The following is a 21,023-nucleotide window of genomic DNA, read 5'->3' on the forward strand; positions in this document are numbered from 1 at the left end:
AGGGAAGAGCTCTCAGAAGCCCCACTGGGGCCCTGCCCACCTGACCTCCAGGCCCACACGTGGCTTTTGTCCATCCCAGGAACTAAGGTTCACTAACAGGAGGGTCTGGAGAACAAGCAGTTGGCAGATATGAAAGGACACCGTCTGGGGAGGGGGTGGGTGTGGAAGGTAGGGGTGCCTGGGCAGAGGAAGCAGGGTGGAGCGGGTGCTGCTCATCCATTCTCCTCCTCACGCCTTCCTAGATCCTATAACCTGTCCATCACCATGGTGACCCCAGCAAGGCCCGCGGCTACTTCTTAGGACCTGTGACCTTGAATATGTTCCTTAGCTGCCCTGTGCCGTTTCTTTACCAGAAAAATGGGGACAATAGCAACCAACCTATCTCCTAGTGCTGTTGTGCGACCCCGCCTCAGTGTTTCTCAGTGTGCCCAGGACCACTTGCATCAGAATGAGTAAAGGGTGAAGTCTGAGAACCACAGTGTGGGTGAGGCAGTCCTGGGACAGGACTCCACATTGCACAGCCCATGAACGCTGACATACCCATGGGCTTCCTCAGCAGGGCCCACACTAGACTCCTCGGAGCACTGATTCCATTCAAGGCTGGTGCTGGGAGATGACGGGGAAGCGAGACACTGCTCCTTGGCCAGGAGCTTGCCTCCTATTGGCGGGTGCTGGGCCAAGGACATGCCCTGTGGCTTCCGTCAATCCCTCCCCGCTACATTCCATTCCGCCTCAGCTCCCAGCTCCGCTCCTGCCCTTGGGAAAGGAGCCTGCCCACAACACCCAGCCCACCCGGCCCCTGAGTTCCAGCCTCTAGGGTGAATCTACAACTGAGGTACTGGTCCGCGTGTGGGCAGCATGGTTCTGACTGTCCCTTGCAGAGGCTCCGAGAGGTGTTTTCATGGAGCCTCTTCTTGCGGTGGAGCCTGGGCAGGGGGTTGAAATCCCAAAGTGTGGAGGTCTGACGTAAGCACCCCTCTGGTAGAACAGGCTTGGGAAGGGGGCGCAGGGCGGTGTGGCTTGTGGGGTACTTTCTCCACCCGGCACGTGGGCGATTCCCTCATGTAAACTGCTGCCTGCCTCTGTCTGAAAGGACGGGAGTTTGAGAACTGAAATGGGAATGGGCCCTAAGGGTGCAGGCCCCACGCTCAGACCCGCTCCCAGACGCCAAGTGGGGAGCGGGGGTCTGGTCCGGGGCAGTGGGTGGGAGTGAGGGCCAACATCCAGGGAGGCTTCTCCCAGCCGCCTCCTCCCACCTAGGACAGCTGGTGGTGGGCAGCTGGTGGCTTCCTGCCTTCCAGGCGCCTGGGCTACCCCCAAGGCATGCACACAGTTACTGTGCCATGTCTCACATGCACTTCAACGTGACAGGAGCCTTGGACTGGGTCTGCTCTCCATTACGTGTGTGGTGGTCTCCCTGCAGGACGCGGGCAGAGCGGACACTAAGGGGGCGTGTGCAGGACGAGGGAGCCGGAGGGCCAATGGGGGATGGGCACAACCCTCTGACAGCAGGCAAGGTCCCGCGAGCTGCTCGTTCCGGAGAAGACAATGTGTTTAATGATTTCTGTAACCCAGACGACGCCACGCAGAGCCTGGGCAGGGCCATCACACGAAGTAGGCGGCCAGGGCCGACATTTTGTCCTTGGGTCTCCTGGTGCCTGGCTTCCCCGCTGGCCTCCGGCCCCGGCCCCGGCCCCGGCCCTGCCTCCTCCCAGGCCCGCGGTGCATGGGGTGGCAGGAGGCTGCGTGCTTCAGCTCCACCAGTTCCTGGAAGACCGGGTCGCAGAAGACGCAGCCCGTGTGCTGCGTGCCGTCACCCAGCAGTGGGGACCTGGCCTTGTTGAAGTCGACGTCCAGCAGGGCGGCCTCGCAGGTACCACAGGTGTCGGCAGACACACGCACGCGGTGGGCATTCTCGAAGCAGTGCGCCACCACATTGCACCTGTTGCAGGCCACCCGCCACTTGGGGCCTGAGGTGGGGTCGAGCACCAGCACACCACTCTCGCACTCCACGCACTGGCCAATGCCCAGCATGCTCAGCGAGTGCTGGCAGGTGGGGTGTGTGCACTCGTTGCAGCCTGTGCCTGGGGGGGGGGTGCCGGGGGGGGTACCATTATGCAAACACACCTGCCCGCCCACCCACCCTCGGGACCTCCACCCCAACCCTCATCCCAGCAGATTGCGCTCATCTCGCCCTGCGCATGCCGGCCCTGGGCTCTACTTCTCTGAGACCTCCTTGACCTTTGACGTCCCCCTACTCTGAGGTTTCCAGACAGCTTCCGGACGGCCTCCAGCCAAGTCCACCCCCGCTTTACTTTGCTCCCCGTGGCCCAGGTGGGGCCATCTGCTGTCCTGTAAGCTGCTGGAGGGCAGGGATGGGTCTCCCTGAGAAAGGTGGTGACTGAGGGCTCACCCCTTGCCAGGGGCGGCCCCCTCCCACTGCATCCTCTCACTCCCCCCAGCCCAGGAGCATGCCCACTGCCCAGATCACAAGTTATCTGACTACGGTCAAGCATCCAATCGCGACTAAGCAGAAAGCGGCAGACTGGCCGGCTGGGCCCTGAGCAGTGCCCGAGCACACCTGGGTCCTTGGGGCCCTGTGCAGGGAGCTCAGGAATGGTAGGCGCGGGGTCCCCTCAGAGTCCAGCGTGGCATGAGCAGGGCCAGTGCTAAGGAGGGACCACAGGTGCCCGGGGGACAGGCGAGCTGGCTAGGGAGGGAACAGCTCACCTTTCTTCATGTCTCGGAAGGGTGGGTGGTTGGAGCAATATGGGCACAGTGGGTAGCTCTTGCCCCGCGAGCCTGATGACCACAGAACCAGCTCGAAGTCGTCCAGCGGGCACCGGAGCTCCTTGTAGAGCTTGATGGTGCCATTCTGGGGGAGGGTGTAGGTCTCATCGCAGTGGGAGCAGTGCAGGCGGCTTGGCTTGGCCTGTGGCAAAGTCGGGGGGGTGGTCACAGGTTTGCTGGGGCTGCTGACTCTCCTGCCCACCCTCATTCTCCCCGAGACATAGGATACGTAACATGTAAAACATAACGTGTAACACCTAGAACGTAACACACAGTGCGTGATGCTAAAGCATAACGTGTAGGTAGCACATAGTATGGAGTATCACCAGGACCTCTCAGGCAAGGATCCCTGGTCACTGAATCTCAGAACACTTGCTCCACACGTACACAAAGGTGCTAAAATCCCTGCACGTACATTAGTATCTGTGACAGCAAGGAACATGTTGTCAAGAGAACATGGACAGTGCGTGTTTCAGTGGCCTAATGGCTTACGTGCTGCTGGGGGCAGCGGTGGGGGTTTGTTGGCAAAGCTGCCCAGGCCCCCCACGTCACTCCGTGTGAAAGCAGCTGGAGAAAGGCCCGCGGGGTGGCAAGACCGCCCATCTGTGCACACCTGCCCCGTGTGTCCCGGCCCCTCCCCCCCTACCTGGATGTACTTCATGAACCGGTGGCACTTCCCACAGCGGGAAAGGGGCTTGCCGGTGGCCGCCAGGGGCGAGAAGGACACCTCCATCAGCTCATCCATGCCTGAAAGTGAGCAGGGTGGGACTCACACCCCGACCCCGGGGTGCCCACCTCCACGACAGCTGGTATACCGGGCAGGCTTGAGGGAGCTACCAAACGGGGCCAAGAGTCTGAGGGTAAATACGGCCACCCGAGGGTAACTGAGCGGCGAGTGGCAGCCCTGTTCGTCACACGAGCCAAGTGTGCTGCACGTGCTGTCACTGCACTCGCTCTGTAATCCCGACAATGGCTTGGAGCCCAGAGCCTGGATCTGGGAGCTGGTATCGCTGCTGGAGGCGGCAGCCCTGACCAGGGTCCTCTGGCCGACGAGCAGGGAAGAGGCGGGCCTCACCCGCAATGGAGTCCACGAAGTAGTGGAACTTCCTCTTGAAGACGTCCAGGGTGTGGCCCAGGACCTGGCGGTAGTCGGCTTTACCCTGGGCGATCAGGTTCAGCTGCTTCTCTACTGCACTGCGAATGGTGGGGAGCACTAGCTCCACATCTGCGGAGTAGGGGACGCACTGTGAGCCCTCATGCCACGGGGCCAGGGCTGCCCCCACCTGTGATCTCCCCCAGCATCCCGTGTGGAGTGGCCAGGACACCCCGTCTCCAGGACAGCGTGACAGGATGAAGCTGCTTGGGTGGGGTCTGTACTCCATCTCCCACGGGCCCCTCAGGACTCCTCAGGACAGAAAGACGGCACTGCAGCAAGGACCCCAGGGCCCAGTCTGCAGGGAAGAGCCCACGTCCCCCCTTTTGGACCCTGACACACACCCACGTGTCCATCAGCCCTGCTACGGCAGGTCCTAGGAGTGGCCGGAGCGGCCTCCTTGTGGTGGGAGTTGCGGGCTCACTGCAGGGCCGGGTCTGTGAGGGGAGGCGCCTGGCAGCTGGACTCACCAATCTTGTAATAGCCATGCACCAGTACAATACCAAGGTTGGTGGGCTTGAGTCGGCGCCCACTCTCCACGACCACATAGTTACGCTGGCAGATGTTGTTGATGTGTACGGGGATGCTGGCATCCGTCCCTGAGACACAGCAGGGCCCTTTCAGACTTGGCTCCCCCTTCACCCCCGCCTGCCTGTGGCCCCCGGTTCTCAGCCCTGCCCCTGGGCACCACACCACAGGCCTTTTCTGGGCTGTCCTGTGAACCCAGCGTGATGTTCCCAGCTCAGAGAGACTAAGGAACTCCGCCAAAGTCACAGAGCTCGGTCTGCCCCTCACATCTGGAAACGTCCCCTCCTTGGCCTCTCCCTGTCTTGACCCTGTGGCACCCACACCTTTCCAGAACCAAGGCCCCAGCCCCCCAAATGCAGAGAAGCCTCCCTGACAAACTGTCCCTCCAAAACCTGCCCAGGTTTGCCCACTTGCTGGCTCCCGGTCCCTCGTGATCAGCCCCCAGGGCAGGCTCCCAGCTGCAAGGTGCACCTGCCCCAAAGACATCTAGGTTGTCTGGCACTGCCAGGTGCTGCCTTTACTGCTCCCCGAGGTCCATGGCTGGCGGGATGAGGTGGGCCAGGCTCTGAGCCCCACGTGGCTCTGCAGTGCTGCACCGTACACTCCCACGGCACCTCCTGCACTCGGGCCACAGCCCCAAGGCCCGTGGTCAACAGGACCGCTCTTAACCGCTGTCGGGAGGTAGGTGACACTGTCTAGTGTGTGGCCACGAGAAGCCACGGACGTCCCATCAACGAGAAGGGGCAGAGGGTGCTGGGGGAGCGGCACCCACACCCGCAGCAGGCTGAGGACCACCAGGACCCACTGCAGGCACCCAGGCCCCTGGAAGCAGCAGCCAGCTCTCCTGGTAAGGCCACCACTGTCACCAGGACCCCGGGCACAGGTAAGAGGCTCCCTGGCAAGGCACCCGCGGGACTGTTAGTCATGGAACAGAGTCCAGATACCGTGGCCTGGTTGTCCTACAGCCCTCCAGAGCCTGTCAACTGTGAGGGGCCCGGTGAGCTGGGCAGCCCATCAGGGAACAGGCAGAGCCTCTCGGAGCAAGCACCACCTAGGGAGGTGGCACTGGCACAAGGCCATCCCCCGGGGTGTGAGGCCTCAGGTCACAGCCCTGGGCCTGGGGACTGGGAGAGACCCTCGCCCGTGAGACATGTGCATCAGCGACCCCACTTTTGAGCTCAAAGCTCCCCAGGTGGGGCATGTCCACTCCCCTCGCAGGGAAGCAGTGCCGTGGGAACTTGGCTTTCCTGTCGCCTTGTGAATTTGTTCTGAGTTTTGTGTCCTCCCTGTGGGTGAGTCACTGGCAACCTGGGCCAACACTCAGCTCTGGCGGTGGTAGTTAATGCCTGTAAGGGTGCGTGTTGGCCTTTATAGGCAAGGCCAGGTCCTGAGGTGGAGGCCCTGGCGAGGGCCTGCCCGCGGCCACCCTGCAGGCTCAGCTGGCCACACTGGGCCCCAGCCCTGGGATGGGAGCCCTGGGCCCGGACCCACCGATGCCGTGCTTCTCCATGAGCGTGATGAGCTCAGCCTCCGTCAGGTAGTCAGGGGGGCTCGTCTGCTTCTCCAGCATCTTGACCTCAGCCACGGCGAAGGTGTCGCCCCTCTGGCAGGTGGGCAGGCTCTCCTCCAGGGGCACACTCTGCCAAGGCATGATCTCCGTGAAACCTGTGGAGACCGGGCGTCGACACTCAGGGCCGGTGGCCATGTCCGCGGAGGTGGGAGAGGCGCCCGCCTGGCTCCACCTACCTGGGGAGATGACGGTCTTGCCTGTGCAGGTGAAGTGCTCAGGCCCGATCCGGAAGGAGATGGTGCTCTGCAGGTACTTGCAGTCATGGCTGACTGTGGCGATGAAGTGCCTGGTGATGTACTCGTACAGCCGCCAGGCCTCGCCGCCTGCAAAAGGCGCGGCTGCTCAGTGCCGGGCTCTGGCTCCAAGTAGCCCCAGCACTCGTGCTCCAGCAGCAGGGTGTGGGCGCCAGGGCTGGCCTGCTCTAAGCCCTCGAAGGGGGAGGGGACACACAAGAAGGATTGCAAGCATCTCCAGGCCTCGGTGGCTCTTTCAGGCTCTGCTTCTGGGTGGGACTGTGCTTCAGGGCCCAACCTACCCCATAAGTGACCTGCCACCATTGCTTCAGACTGGGGCTGCACACAGGGGCTCCTGTCTCCCTCTCCTGCCTTCTCCCAGCATGCAGGCCACCAGCAGGGCCTCGAGGGTGGGAAGTAAGGACACCCCATGGTTGAGCCTGTCACCCTGCCCCGGTCTCATCCCACTCCATCTGTGGTCTCCTGCCTGGCCTGCTCCAGCGCCTGCCCGCACATCACACACCTGCCGTCACCACTTCACTCCTGTCCCGTCCATGGCGACAGAGCACAACCTTCAGGTGGCCCCTTCACTGCAGCCGGGGTCAGTGGGGGCCCACACTGCTGATGGGGCCTGACCCCGTCCAAAGGTGCCATGTAGCCAAAGCTCCTCACCCGGCCCTCCTGGGAAGCTTGAAACGCACGCACGTGCATGCGTGTGTTCGCGCATGCGCAAACTTCTGAGGGGAGCCCCCATACCTAATTCAGCCTCCGTGGCAGACTTCATGGGGGTAATGGGGGGATGGTCGCCAGCGTCGTGGCCTTTCCGTGGGCGGTTGATACCTTCCGCTAACAGCCGCTTCACCTGAGAGGAAAGCCCGGAGCAAGGCATGAGCTGAGTAAGGCTGTCAACCCACATGGGAGGAGTGGCTGCCCATCCTGGCCTGGCCCGTGGGGTCCTGGCCTCACCGTGTCAGCCCAGTAGGGGTGGTTGGCCTGTTGCCGCAGAGGCCCCTTCAGGTCGAAGCTCTCGGGGTAGTGGGTGGTCTCGGTGCGCGGGTAGCTGATGTAGCCCTGCGTGTAGAGCCGCTCTGCGGTCTGCATGGCGTGCTGTGGGCCCATCCCTGCCGGACATGCAGGATCAGCAGCCTGGACGCCAGGAGAGCAGGCACCCCTGTGCCAGGTGCCCAGGCTCCTGGGAGGTGGGGGCCACACAGCCCGATCCAAGGCCAAGCTCCCCCACCAGGGCAGGGACACCAGGGGTCATCCTCGAGACGCTGGCAGCCATACTGCTGAACATGGCCTTCAGAGCGCCTGTGTCCTACTTGGCCTGGGGTCACACCCACGCCCTATGGTCCACATGCGCCCTCCGTCCTGAGCCCCCAGGCGCATCCACGCTCACAGCGCTGCAGGGCACTGATGGGGTTCATGCTCCTGCTCCTCCCCAACCTGCAGAAGCTGGCCTCAGCGAGCGGTCACTCCATGTCATCGCTGCCCCTAGAGCATCCCAGGAGGTGCTGCCCTGAGAGGATGGTGCCCACGGTTTCCTGAGGCTGCAGAGGGGCCACCAATGCCTGGAGGCTGCCAGCTCCAGACCAACCTTCTAGCACAACCTTCTCGCTATGGTAGAAACGAGGCTCAGGGCCATGTCACAGCTGTCACACCTGTCGAGTGCCCCGCCCACACCTGGCCTCTCCCTGCACCAGGGACGCCACTGCAGCTGTCCCCCTCAGGTAGCAGCCATCATCACAATCGCTACCGTCAGGACGCCATGTGCCTGCCTCAAGAAGTCTCCTGGGGGCTTTGAGGCAACATCCACACTCACCCAGGGAAGAGCTGGCCACACGCAGCATCTCCACGGTGTTCAGGGCCAGTGGCCTCTGCTTGGCCTTCTCCTTCCTGCTTGTGGCCTCCACCTGGGGGACAGAATAGATTCACGCGTGGGTGCAGGGAGACGCCATGACAGACTGAGGACATGTGGCCAAGGGTCTAGACTCTTTTACCCTCCCAGCTTCTCCAGTTCTCTTCACAGCGGACTCAGGACTTGAATGAACATTTGTTCAGGCCCAGGAAGGAAAAATGAAAGAAAATTCTTTTCCAGGGAAACAGAAAACCTGGAGAAAAGGGGAAGAGTCAGGAGAAAGGGCTGCATATTTGAAACCCAACAGGAGCCAGCGTCTGCCAGGCTGCGGGGCTGGCGGGGGGTCCAGGGGGCCATGGGGTAAGGGCTTGTCGCAGGGGCAGCTGCTGACCCCTCACTGCACCCACTAGTGTTGCTACACCTGCCAATTTGACAGGAGAAGCTGGAAACTGGGATTTTTTAATGTGAAATCTCCTAACTTCTAAAAGTAGGTAACCACTTTGGAACTTGGTGAATACCATGCACTTTAAGGAAAATGGTGGTGAGTAACCACCATCAGCCTCTGGGCTGAGCAGCTGTCAGAAGAGTGACCACTTTGTCTGTGGCAAAAACAATCCAAACCTCTCAACCGCCACCCCTCGCCCCTGCCAACCTCACGTGGACCTGGCCAGGGCCGTGTCCCCTGAATTCCAGACAGATGTGGGGCTAACAATGAGGCCAAGTGGTGTCTGTGCAGCAGGGGCAGCTTGGATCACGGGCAGGGGGAGGGGGCACTCAGACGGGGTGGCCACTGCGGGCAGAAGCACGGGGCAGATTTAGGTGAAGCTCTGGGGCCTGAGTCAACTGCCCTCAGCAAGGGGATGCCCAGGAAGGTTCAGGAAGGACGAGAGAAGGCGGCTGAAGGAGGCCAGGCGAGCCTCAGTGACCACGGGGGCTGTCGTGACTGCAAGGCATAAGCTGCCACAGCTGCAGACATGCCCCCACCCATGCGGCCAGCCAGTTGCCAGGTGGCATCAACCTCTTCCTAACAGCCACGCAGCCCATGCTTTCCAATTCGTGAAAACCTGAGTAAGAAACGTAGCACATAAAGGCCACGAAAGCTGATGACCCAGAGACGCCCGTGCTGGCTGTGGGACCTGGGCGGGTTCTTGATGTGCGTAGGGGCCTCTAGTTGTTAGCCTGAGGTATCACAGAAAAGGGACATATGGGTGGAATCCTCCCAAAGGAGGTAATGCCCACAGGGCACACGGAGGGCTCAGAGCAGGCACGTGGTGCACGGCAGCTACGGCCTGGGAAGGAGTTTCTTAGTGGGAGCGTGTCATGAGTAACCATTCTTCTGTCTAAAAAGTGTCTGTGTTCCAGAAAGGCAGAGAAAGATATAAGCCTAGGTCAGCAGAGTCTTCTGAGGCCCCCCCCAAGGCAGATGGGACTGATGTGGGTGGAGCAGCCCACCTGGGCCTCCTTCTCCAGCTTGGTCATGTTCAGGAACATCTGTGCGATCTCCCGGTCGAACACACGCACTCGGTCCCAGTCCAAAAGGAGGGATCGGTCCTTATCGGCATCCACCTGCAGGAGGGGAACAGGAGAGCCCGGGAGAGAAAGCATCCAGGTGAGCCAGTGCCAGCAGGGAGAATCGGGGCAGACAGAGCTGGTCCTCGCCTGGGCCCTGCCTCTGAAGTCTCTCGGCTGTACCTGTTCAGGTGCACAGCCGCAGGTGTGCAGGTTGAGGCCCAGCCCCTCCCCAAGTGGAGGCTGCTCTGACACAAGGCCTCCTTGCTGAGATCAGCCAGATGGCCTCACGAGGGGAGCCCCAAGCCGAGGCTGAGGTGTCCTTAGGGAGCGCCGGGGCCCCCACCTCTCATCCCCTAAGCCCCGCTGGCACTAGATGTGGCCCCACCTAGGAGACCCCAGCCCTGTGTTGACTGAAGCAACTCTGTATTATGCTCTAAATCTTACAAAAAACCTTCCTTTTTACTTGGAGCAGGGGTTCCAAGACTTCTTAGAAGCTCAAAAGTCAGCAGCTCGTGGCCCTCAGTCCAGTCCTTGGACCTGACCACCCCAACTGTGGGCCTGGCGGGTGACCTCACCCTGAGCTGCCAGAGCGTCCAGGCCTGGCCTTGTCCTGCGGCCTCCACGAAGGCTGGGGGCCCTTCCCTGGGCACCCGCAACTACTTCCTGGTGGGACAGCCACCCACAGCTGTGCCCTTGGCCTGGGGACTATGACAATGATGATGGAGACTCTAAGAATCCATACCCAAACCCGGAAAGACCCAGCATGAACAGGAAAAGGAAGTGAACCTTGGCCTGCAGCACCCAGTAGGTCTCCGGTTTGAAGGACTGGATTTTATCATGTCTCTCCACGCAGAAGCCCAGCGTGGGGGTCTGGCATGGCCCGAAGGAGATGAGCGAGCTGTCTAGGTTGCCGTATTTCCCCTGGAAGTATTTAGTCTGAAACCTATAAAGGGGGTTGGGGGGAGAGGAGGACATTTTGGTCACACATTCACTCAAATACCATCGTTAGCTGCCTGTGGGAGTCGGGCAGGAGGCTGGCTGGTGGGTATGGGAGGAGACCAAGGCAACTGCTCCCTGCTCAAAAGATGGAAAGGAAAGAGCAAAGGCTCTGTTCACCCTGGCCGGAAGCCCTATTTTATTCCGTGCCCCTCCACCCCCTCAAGACCTGCCCACCCTGCTTGTCAAGAGGGGACCTCTGTCGTCTGCGTCAGCTAAAGAGACAGTTTTCTTGGGGATTTAAAAATGCTGATAATCTCCTGTCGCCGACCAGGCCTGTGGGGAGGCCAGGAGCCAGGCGAGGCAGTGGCCTGGCCAGGGGGCGGGCAGCACCTGGTGAAGGCGCAGCCGATGCGCAGGTCCAGCTCCTGCCGCGCATCCACTGAGAGTGCCTCGTTGTGGTCGGGCTCACCCAGGCGGACCATGGCAGTGCAGATGTCTGTGTCTGTGATGGAGCTGAACCGGGCCCGGAACACTGTCTTCTCGCCACTGTGGGCCTGATTCATGACAGGCAGCACCGCATCCAGGACCTGGGGAGGCGGCCGGCTGTAACGCCCACACCTCACCTCACCTGGGTGCCAGGCCCCCTCCACTGCCCCCTCCTCCTGGAGCCTCAGTCTCCACAGGCCTCCTGCCATGCGCTTCCTTTCCTTCTGTCCACTGCTGTGTTCAAACCCCCTTCCTACTGCCGCCCCCTCTCTTCCTACAGTGGTTTCCACACCCAAACTAGGAGGCACTACTGCAGGGGACACAAGGGACCCCAGCCTCCAAGTCCACCCCGATCCACCCACTTTCCCACCTTCTAGAGGAGGGAGTGCTGGGAGGGCTGAGGGGATTTGGGAGACTTTCCAGAGACTGGAGGAAAGACAGAGAAGGGAAAAGAAGAAGAAAACGCAGTGGATAGGAGTGGGGGCCGGTGCATCTCAGGACTAGAGCAGGGTGGGGGACCTGGGGGGCCTGGAGCCCAGACTCACTAAGAGTTAGTGAAGGCCGTGCAGCGGGAGGGGAGTCGCCGCTGGAGCCTGGCCATGCAGCTTCCTTATGGGGAGGGAGTGGCTCCGTTTCTGAGGGGAGAAAGCCTGTGAGCTGCCAACATTCTCCACCCCAGACGCAAAGGTCCCTGGGGAGAAGCAGCCCTGCAGGGGAGGCGTCGGGAGAGGGGTGTCTGGGAACACTTTCCTGAGGTGCCAGGCCCCAGGTGAGAGCTGGGGTGTTCCAGCCTGAGGGGCTCCTCCGGGAGGCAGGCCTGGGAGCTGCCACCTGCTTCCAGTCTGAGGGGGGGCGCCTGGGGGCTGGCGGAGACGGGAGGCGGGAGGGCACAGCTTGGGGGGCGGGGGGGAGAAGGAGGTATGTGAAAAGGTGTCAAGCAGCACTGGCTGAAGGTCCCTGCATGGCGCTAGGAGGGTGCGATGCTCAGAACCCACCCTCTCCTCCAGGCGGTCCTCCATCTAGGAAATCCTGCCTGCGGCTTCCTCACAATGTGCCCTTCAGGCAAAGGGACACTCCCTCCCCTGGGCAGAGCCCATGCATCTTAAAATATCTACAGAATCACCAGAATTTAAGCCAGTGCCATGGTTCCCCTGGTAGCATCAGTGCCAGCCAGGAGTGGCATGACAGCGGCGGGAAGGCCGATGTATGGACCCCCAGCCCCCTCACCTCGAAGCAGATGTTCTCTCCCTCCTTGTCGCAGTCCAGCCACAGTACGATGTAGTCACAGCCTTTGCCCTCCACCTGAGCACAGCACATGGGGAATCACACCTGCCTCGGCCCCCAGTGCCTGCCAATGGTGCCCCCGATCACCCTGAGCCCTGGAGCCCAGGGCAGGGCCCAGGTTGAGCCAAGGAGCTGGCTGCAGTCAGGCTGGCTTAGCCTCTCAGCAAAGAATTTAGTTCAGAACTGCTGTTTTTTGGACAAAAAAGTTATAAATGCCACGTGATCTTAACCTCCAAAACTGCATTTAAAAAAAAGCTAAAATGAAATAACTATTAACAGTAGTTGTCTTGGATAGTGAGATTATAATTAATTTTTTTTTTTACTTACTTGTATTTTTAAATTTTCATCACATGTATGCATTTGTTTTAAAATTAGGAAATCACCACCACCAAACTATTTTAAAAGCAGGATGTTGCCCCGGGTGCCGGGGAGCCCAGGCTGACTGTGGGGGAGGAGTGGGCCTAAGGGCACGTGGTGGGGGGCGGGCTGGGGGTGCTCCCTCACGCTCAGGACGCACCTGCAGGAACTTCACCATGTTCAGCTTGGGGTTGGCCTCCTTCTTCTCCGTTGGGGCCTGGCTGAACAGCTCAGCGGGGTCCACCTTGTCCCACTTGTTGTACTTTCCTACAAACACAGACATTGGACGTCCGAATCACACTTCACACTTCCTGGGACTTGGACCCCAGGAGGAGGGTGGGGAGGGGGAGGCTTGGAGAACCCTTTGCCCAGAGCAGGGCCTCCCCTCGCCTGAGCTGTGAGCCGACAACACACTTGAGCCGCACGTGGGAGCTGCTCCCGGATGTTCTCTGTGGCTGGGGGCACCGCTCCTGGTGGTCTCACTGCCACTCATGCCCTGTCTCCTCCTCCAGCAGGTTTCTGTACCCTCTCCCCGCCCAGCACTTGGCCGGCCCCCGATAGGTGCTCAGCAGATCCCGGGGGGCCTCAGTGTCCTCAGGCCCCCCATCCAGCACATCCCCCACACTTCTCTACTTGGCGTTCGGCCTCACACGCCCAGCCTGTAGGCTTCCTTCTAGGCCTTGCTGGTCAGACACAGCCAAGTTCAAGCCCCAGCTCCCTGACTTCAGGGTCCGAATGCCCTGCTGCAAGGGGAGCAAGAACTGCCGAGGCTCTGCTGTGAGCGGCCCGCGCTCAGTGCTGCACCTCCCGCCCCACTGGGGCCTCAAACAGTCCTGGGAGGTGATGGCAATGATCTCAGACCCTTCACACACAAGAAGCAGAAGCGCACGGAGGCCCAGCTCCGGTGCAGCGAGGGTCAGAGCCTAGGTCGGACCCACATCAACTGCGACCCTGCACCCAGCCCCACTGGGTCACTGATTGCTGACCTTCAATCACCACTGACTGACTGTGGGACAAAGGTCATACTCGGAGGGGCAGCAAGCCCTCTGTGGAATGCCTACATGGGCCAGGCCCCTGCCTCAGGTGGGGACCACTGCCTCCACTCTGCACAGGAAGGTGCAGGGCACACAGTGACCAAGGGGCACCACTGGGACAGGGACCCCAGGTCAGCTCTCCACAGTCTGCTGGCCTCAGGACTCATGGGTTCTGGACAAACCTCTCTGCCCGGAGCCTGCCCTGGGCTCCAACTGGACCCTGGGCAGCACCAGGCAGGGCTCCTCAGTGCAATGGAAGGTGGGCAGGGGGGCAGGGGCTCACCCAGGAAGTCCAGGGTCATCACATGACCACAGACGGACGTCATCTTGAAGCGGACCAGCTGGCCAGTGAAGGTCCCGGTGTACTCGTGCACTGAGCATGTCCCGTTCAGCCCTTTGCGTGAGGACATGCTCCCTGCAGGAGAAGCACAGCCATGCGGGGACCCGGGGCCCTGACACTGCCTCTTGGAGGGCCGGGGTCCCCTCCCCACAGTGGTCAGTGACAACATTCCTCAGGCAGCAGCAGTCACCGGGTGCTGAGAGATCTAGCGGCTCTCAGGGGAAACACGCAGAGTTGCGTGTGTGTGGGGGCCGAGAGCGCCCCCTCTGGACGCTCAAGAGCAGACACTCTTGGGTCGTTCTCTGCATTTCTGTATTCACTCCTGAATCTGATTTCTGCCCCTTTTAAACCCTACTCAGAGGTTCCCCAAAGACCCCCTAACTATCGAACTCCAGGGTGACCTCTCCACTCCCAAACAATGGCCCTTTCCTTGAACTTTCTCGGCCTCTGGGGACCGGGCACTTCTGGGGTCTCCCCTCCCCTTCAGATGACTTCTCAGCCTGCTGCCCTGGGGTATCCTCTTCCTTCAGCCGCTGGACTGAGGGGAGGTCAAGGTGGACGCCTGCCATCTCTGGGTCCCCAGCATCCACCAACCACCCAGGGGCTAGGGTGAGGCAAGGGCAGGTGTTCTCTTTCCCAGTGCCCTGCGGTCTCAGGGGCACGGCTCAGCCTCATGGCACCATCAAGTGGCGTGAGGAGCGTGGGTGCAGCTGCAGCGGGGCGTCCACAGGGCGGTGGTGCTGATGCCCACGGCATGGCCTCAGCAGACTAGGCCGGGTGGGGTCCTTCCAGTGGACTCTTTCTGCTCAAGTTAGCAGGGCTTGTTTCTGCTGCTCGTGACCGACCACCCTGCCTGGCACAGCACTCGTCCCAGTGGCCTGCCTACCATGTGCTGCCAGCTGCGCCTGCACCTTGTGGGAGCCCCGGCTCACGCTCAGCGTGGCAGTAATCGCACCCCACAGGGACCAAGTGACTAAGTGACCGAGGGCTTCATCCACACCTGCTGTCCTGAACAGACTTGACTCCAGGGGGCTGGGGTTGCTTAGGAAGAAGAAAGGATTGACCTGCACAGCAGGAACGTCCACGCTCACAGATCAAAGCCGTTGAGAGTGCCGGGGCTGCCCTCCTACCTCGAGAGAGGATTCTGGCGATGGACTGGGCCAAGGACGGCTTCTCAGCCACCATGAGCACCGTCTTCATCTTGTCTCAGGCTGCCAGCACCCTGCCTCACTCTGCTCTCAGGGAAATGGCAGTGAAACAGCTCACACACTGACCTAGGGCAGCGTCACACTGCTGCCATGCCAACTCCTAAGAGAAAAGACATGCAGGAAAACAATGATGCTTCCAGTGGAACCTCTCACTTTAAGAACAAAACAAACCCAAGGCAAGAATAAGAAACTCAGGGAAACCTGAAGGCACCTGACAACTGCCTAGGGCAACTGAACTGGATCAGGACCACGGCTTTGCTTGAAAAGATGAGGTGGCCCCATGACCCCAGGCTAATTTTGTCCCCAAATCCACGCTAGGAAGCCCTGGGGGCCTTTGGGCCTGGCCCCCCCTCCCGTGGAGCCGTCGTTTTACCCCCAGGGCTGAGACAGTATCCTCACCTTGGCTGAGCATGAGGGTGCCCTGGGCACTTTACCCAATGCAGATGCCCAGGCTGGGCAACCCATGTCCTCCTGATTCCCGACTGGGCTGAGACCCACTGGCCAGGAGATCCAGCCCCCAGCAGAGCTCGAGAGACCCTTCGCAAAAGGCCCTGACCTACCTCCCCACTTGCCCTGCCTCCGCACTTGCCCTGCCCCACCTCTCACTTTGCAGGCAGGGTCTGGCCGGTTTAAATTGGACATTGTCGTCTAAAGAAAAAAATACATCTGTTTGCCTGGAATGTTCCACGGATCCTGGGGAAGGCAGCTCTACTGTCAAAGGCCCGGCTCAGGCACTAACTCTTCTTTAAAGGATTCTCCCTCTTTTAGGGAAAGACAGGATGGATCCTTTTCTGTCAGCTGTTTATTCATAGTTGTACCCATTTTTTTCAAGAGGGTTGCTGTCTTATTAAAATAATAAATAAATAAGTAAAATAAAATAAAATAAAAGACTCCTAAAGGAGTCGTTTAGATAATGAGGAAATTAGCCCTTTACGGTATGACCTGATGTCCAAAACATTCCCCCAAGCAAAGTACAGCTAGAACAGGCCCTGTACTTATGTCACCAGCAAGGGTCGCAGGTGATGGGGCTGGGGGGCAGGCAGACCCGGATGTGGCTGGTGGAATTTGACCGGAGCGATTTGATGACATCTCTCAAAACTACGAGCGTGTGGCCATAGCACCCCCCACATCCAGGGACAAGCTCAGGGATCCCCACATGATTTACAGAGCACCCACTGCACGCTCAGTGTGTTGCCCCTGTGCCATGAGGGGCCAGAGCAGAGCAGGGGTGGCACAGGGCAGGCATGAGCTTGTGCAGTGTCCGGGGGCAGAGTTTCAAGGCGGCCAGAGACTCCCCTTCCCTCACCCACAGAAGCCAGAGGCCAGAAGGGGAAACTGGCAGCAAAGGGAGTTTCTCATCCCTTCCAAAGTAGGAAGGACTTATCCTAAAACATTCCCTTTAGGTTTTTCTCACTTTTGCGTCACAAGAGCAGCCAGCAATTATCGTGTAATTGTCTGCCAGTGCCCTCGGTGGAGGTGCTGTGCTGCCCCACGGCAGGAATTGTAGGGTCGGGAAGACCAGAGATCAAGCGGCAGGGACTTAAACACACATGCGCAGCCCCTCATCCTGTCCAGCCTCTGTGAGCATCCTGGGCGGAGCGGCAGCCCTGCTTTGCTTCCCTACAGCACCAACCACTATACCCGAGAGCCTCTCAGCTACGTATTTATTTTTTTGTCTCACAGTTCCTAAGAACGTACGTAAACTCCAAGAGGACAGAGCTGTTACTCTAATGACAAGTAACAGACGATGAGCAAATACTGACTTGAATAAAGAGCAATTTAACTGCAAAGTGAATAATAAAAATACTTTCTTTGATGTCTAAAATTGAAAAACTGACTTTTAAATCTGTAAGAGTATTGCAAACATTTCACCTACTCAATGTTCTTTTTTCTTTTTAAAAAAATTTTATTTTTGGCTGCGTTGGGTCTTCGTTGCTGCGTGCAGGCTTTCTCCTAGTTGCAGTGAGCGGGGGCTACTCTGTTGCGGTGCGTGGGCTTCTCACTGCGGTGGCTTCTGTCATGGAGCATGGACTCTAGGTACGCGGGCTTCAGTAGTGTGGCTCGCGGGGCTCTAGAGCGCAGGCCTCAGTAGTTGCGGCGCTTGGGCTTAGTTGCTCCGCAGCATGTGGGAACTTCCCGGACCAGGGCTCGAACCGGTATCCCCTGCATTGGCAGGTGGATTCCTAACCACTGCGCCACCAGGGAAGCCCATGTTCTTCTTTCCATGGTGTTTCTGGAAGTTTTACATCTTCACTACTCCCCTTCATACCTAAGGATCCTAAATACTCTTCCAGTGAATAATTAACATATTCTTCTGTAAAGACCCCTTTAGAGACAAACATTTTGCCCTAGCATCTTCAAAGGGATTACCTCATTTATCCAGGACAAGGGATACAATTGGACAGTCACAAAAGTCACATCAGCATCAGTCCCAATTTCAGAGCACCTGTCCACCTGTCACTGTGTAGTTGCTATTCCACAGTTGATATGTGGCCTGTCTCCAGCAGCTCTGGCTCTAAAGAAACAGGGCTTCTGGTTTACAGTTTATACTCCACCACTGCATGAGTACTTTGTAACCTCCTGAGTACCACTGCTTTATTAGGGGGAAAAAAATCACTTTCTTTAAGGATATGGAATCATGGAATCCTGGGGAAGAAGTCTTGGTGATGATCCAGTACAACCATCACAAGAGAGAACAAACTAAGACCAGAGAAAGCGATTTGCCAAAGGTAAGCTGGGAAATTTACCAAGTTGGGGCTGAAACTCATGCTTCCTTACTTCCAGCCAGGTACTTTTTTTTTTTTCTTTTTAAACTGTACCAGGTTCCACCTTTTAAAAGATTTGGCAGTTTTAACTGATTAACTGCCTGTGATAATCTTGGGGCCTCCCTATTTTTCCATTAAGGCACATCTCCAATTTCAAAATGGAAGCCAATGAGAACAGAAGCTGAGAGCAGTGGCTTGCAAACTTCATTTATACATCATCTTAATATCTCTGCCTTACCAACATTATTATTCACTTAAGTTTCTGCCTTGAAGAAAAAGCTTAAATATATAAAAAAGGGAAATTTCATAGCCTCTTAGGAGCTGAAAGCCTATAATCAATAACCAGAACTAGATTCTTTCCAGTAACCTACATGGTCTGTCAAGTTTGATCGTTGCCTGCCAAAGCTCGGAGCCTGAAGTTTGTCCCCTTATTTCAAAAAGGGAGATTAGCAAGTGCTAAGAGGATGTTGACAGCAAACACCCCAAATTAGGGCTGTAATTAAGAGGGCTGAAAGTCAAGGAGAGTAGAGGTTAGCCTGTCAACTCACCAGCAATACCACAATGGTATGTGTCCTTGGGAGACACAGTGGATAAAGTCCTTCCATGTCAGTGTCTTATGCACAGGTGGATTCAGCTTGGGAGTGGAGGCCTAGCAGTGGTCCGCACGGCATTTACAGGCCTAGGATTTCCCACCTTAGTGACTTTAGCAAACACCTATGGAGTCAGGGAAAGAACCCTTTCTTAAGCTCCTCCCTTGCAGGCACGCTACAGCTGCAAACGCTACTTTGCTTAATCTTTCTAGCAACCCTACGAAGCCTATGCTGTAACTTTTTAAACCATGAGTAGACTGAGGATCAGAACAATACAGACTAGTGTCAGTGATCTTTGGCAAGTCTCTAGGGACTCTATGGCTCGCTGGCCACTCAGCCCACGTTGGGGTGACTTTCTCACGTCCTGTTCTCACAGGCTGAGCGACAAAGAAGGAAGACGAGGCCACTGTGAGAAAATACTTCCCAGTTTTCCAGCTAATTTGTCCACAAAAGTGCCCTCCGCACCCCACCCCCCGCGTCTACACCAACTGCTCAGAGAAACACACCCCGGCGCCCTCCAGACCGGACCGGGCGGGGGGCGGCGGGCGACGCCTGGACCCCAACCCTGCCCGACGCGGCCTCTGTCCCCGCCTGCGACGCGGACCCCGCCTTGGGGGGCCGCGGGGGACTCGGCGCGGAGAGGCTCCAGCCGCAGCGCCGGCTCCCTCCGGTCACTCCCCGAACCCAGTGGCCCGGTAGGAGGCGCCGAGAATGCAGAGCCCGGCCGGGACCGGCTCCCAGCGGCAGGGCTCGGCCCACACCCCGAGCCGCCCTCCACCCGCTGCTCGCCGTTCGTCGCTCACCCGCGTCCCGGGTTCCGTTCCGCTCCGCCTCCTGCTCCCGGTGGCCGGAGGCGACCTGCTTCCGGGTCCGTCTGCGGACTGGGTCCCCCTCTGCCCTCCGGCGCCGCACGCCCGCGTCCACAGGTTCCGAGGCTCGCGCGTTCCGGGGCATGTCCTCCAGTCGGCCCTAGCACGTGGGGTCCACACGGGTCCCCAAACCCCACCCGAGCCCTCCCCGCCTGGGTCCGCAGAGGTCCCCAAACCCTACCCTGGCCGGGGTCGCCAAGCCCTCCACCCCGTTCTTCCTCGCCGCAGGGAGGCAATAATAATTACCTACAAAGATGAAAACTGGATGTTGAGCATGAAAACATATATACTGCTAATAATTAAACTAAAAACTAAAAACTACAGATGCGTGTATAGCAGGCTTCTTTCAATGCTATAAACATTTGTGGAATGAGTGAATGAACTATGTAAAACATATCTGGAAGATGAATTGGAAAATAAAAGTAATTTTTTGTGTTATAGCAATAGGTTTATGGAAGGTTTAAAATAATTTTCGTGGCTTTATTTTAATATTTTTTAAATAATACCATGCACACAATTCCTTTGCTACCTTAGACATTTCCCCCAACTTGCCTTTATTGGAAGACTAGCCCTTATAGTCTGGAAAAAGGAAAATTCTACAGTCAAGTTAAGATTGAGAAATGCCAAAAAATTGAGTCACAGTGAGATTTCACTTTCAAAAAAGAACTCCTGGTGCAAACCCATTCCTTGGCAGGTTCTCCATCTCCAAAATGGCAACTCCATCGTCCTGGTTGCTCAAGCCCAGTGCCTGCAGGCATCCTGGATTCCTCTCTTTTTCTCACCTGTTATCTATTACTATGTTCAAAATATATTTGAGATCCTATCAATCATCCCTGCCTTGGCTGCCACCATCCTGATCCATCTCTCTCCTGGCCCCCACCCTGCCACCTTACAGTCTGTCTCCACACAGCCCCCACTTAAGAAGTCCAGGGCTAATGTTGGATCCCGGGTGCCACCAGCTGGCAGAGAGGCAAAACCAGAGCTCCATCATTTAACCCAGCGCAGGGGTTCATTCTGCAGAGCAGGGGGAAGGACTTGAGGCCTGGACCCAGAGGGGGCTGTGTGGCCCCCGCGTGCTAGGGCCGAGTGGTTGGCTGAGTGGTCGGCTCTGGAAGCCTGAGGGTCTCCATCAGCGCTGAGAAACTGCAGCTGGCCTGTGCTCTGTGCCTGGGCAGCCCTGCAGCTGAGTCTTCCCCACAGACCTCCCAGGGAGCTGCCGTCAGGCTGTCCTGGTGACCTTTACGTGGACAAATGACTCAGAGTCAGAGGGACCCTTAGACCCTCCTTACTTATGCATGGGTGCTGGGTTTGGTGGATTATATGGCTGAGAGCTCCTGGGTCTCTCTTCTCTCTGACTGGGCACAGGCTGGACCATGATTTTCATAGTTCTGTTAATAGTCTACACCAGGACTTCCCTGGCAGTCCAGTAGTTAAGACTCTGTGCTTCCAACGTGGGCAGCGCAGGTTTGATCCCTGGTGGGGGAACTAGGATCACAGCGCGGTCTAA

The 21,023-nt window shown here is 58.3% G+C and overlaps 1 protein-coding gene across 5 annotated transcripts; it reads right to left on the reverse strand.

Moving 5' to 3' along the window:
* Positions 1-1,531: 1,531 nt before the first annotated feature.
* On the reverse strand, positions 1,532-19,523 carry TOP3B (DNA topoisomerase III beta). Of its 5 annotated transcripts, none has more exons than XM_032654508.1 (19): positions 19,451-19,514; positions 18,606-18,771; positions 15,215-15,392; positions 14,028-14,159; positions 12,871-12,977; positions 12,297-12,371; positions 10,974-11,170; positions 10,431-10,587; positions 9,585-9,698; positions 8,097-8,187; positions 7,241-7,395; positions 7,031-7,136; positions 6,218-6,364; positions 5,963-6,136; positions 4,414-4,542; positions 3,866-4,015; positions 3,437-3,537; positions 2,731-2,932; positions 1,532-2,084 (listed from the first exon to the last, which is right to left on the reverse strand). In XM_032654508.1, exons 3-19 carry the CDS (start codon positions 15,282-15,284, stop codon positions 1,606-1,608), a joined length of 2,586 nt encoding a protein of 861 aa, XP_032510399.1. In that variant the 5' UTR covers positions 15,285-15,392; positions 18,606-18,771; positions 19,451-19,514; the 3' UTR covers positions 1,532-1,605. The 5 variants fall into 5 exon arrangements, with proteins under 5 accessions (XP_032510399.1, XP_032510402.1, XP_032510398.1 ...); XM_032654511.1 differs by lacking the exon at positions 19,451-19,514 and adding an exon at positions 19,154-19,440; XM_032654507.1 differs by lacking the exon at positions 18,606-18,771 and having other exon boundaries at positions 19,451-19,523.
* Positions 19,524-21,023: the final 1,500 nt, after the last annotated feature.

Source organism: Phocoena sinus, chromosome 14 (assembly GCF_008692025.1).
Source record: "Phocoena sinus isolate mPhoSin1 chromosome 14, mPhoSin1.pri, whole genome shotgun sequence".
Classification (NCBI taxonomy): Eukaryota; Metazoa; Chordata; class Mammalia; order Artiodactyla; family Phocoenidae; genus Phocoena; species Phocoena sinus.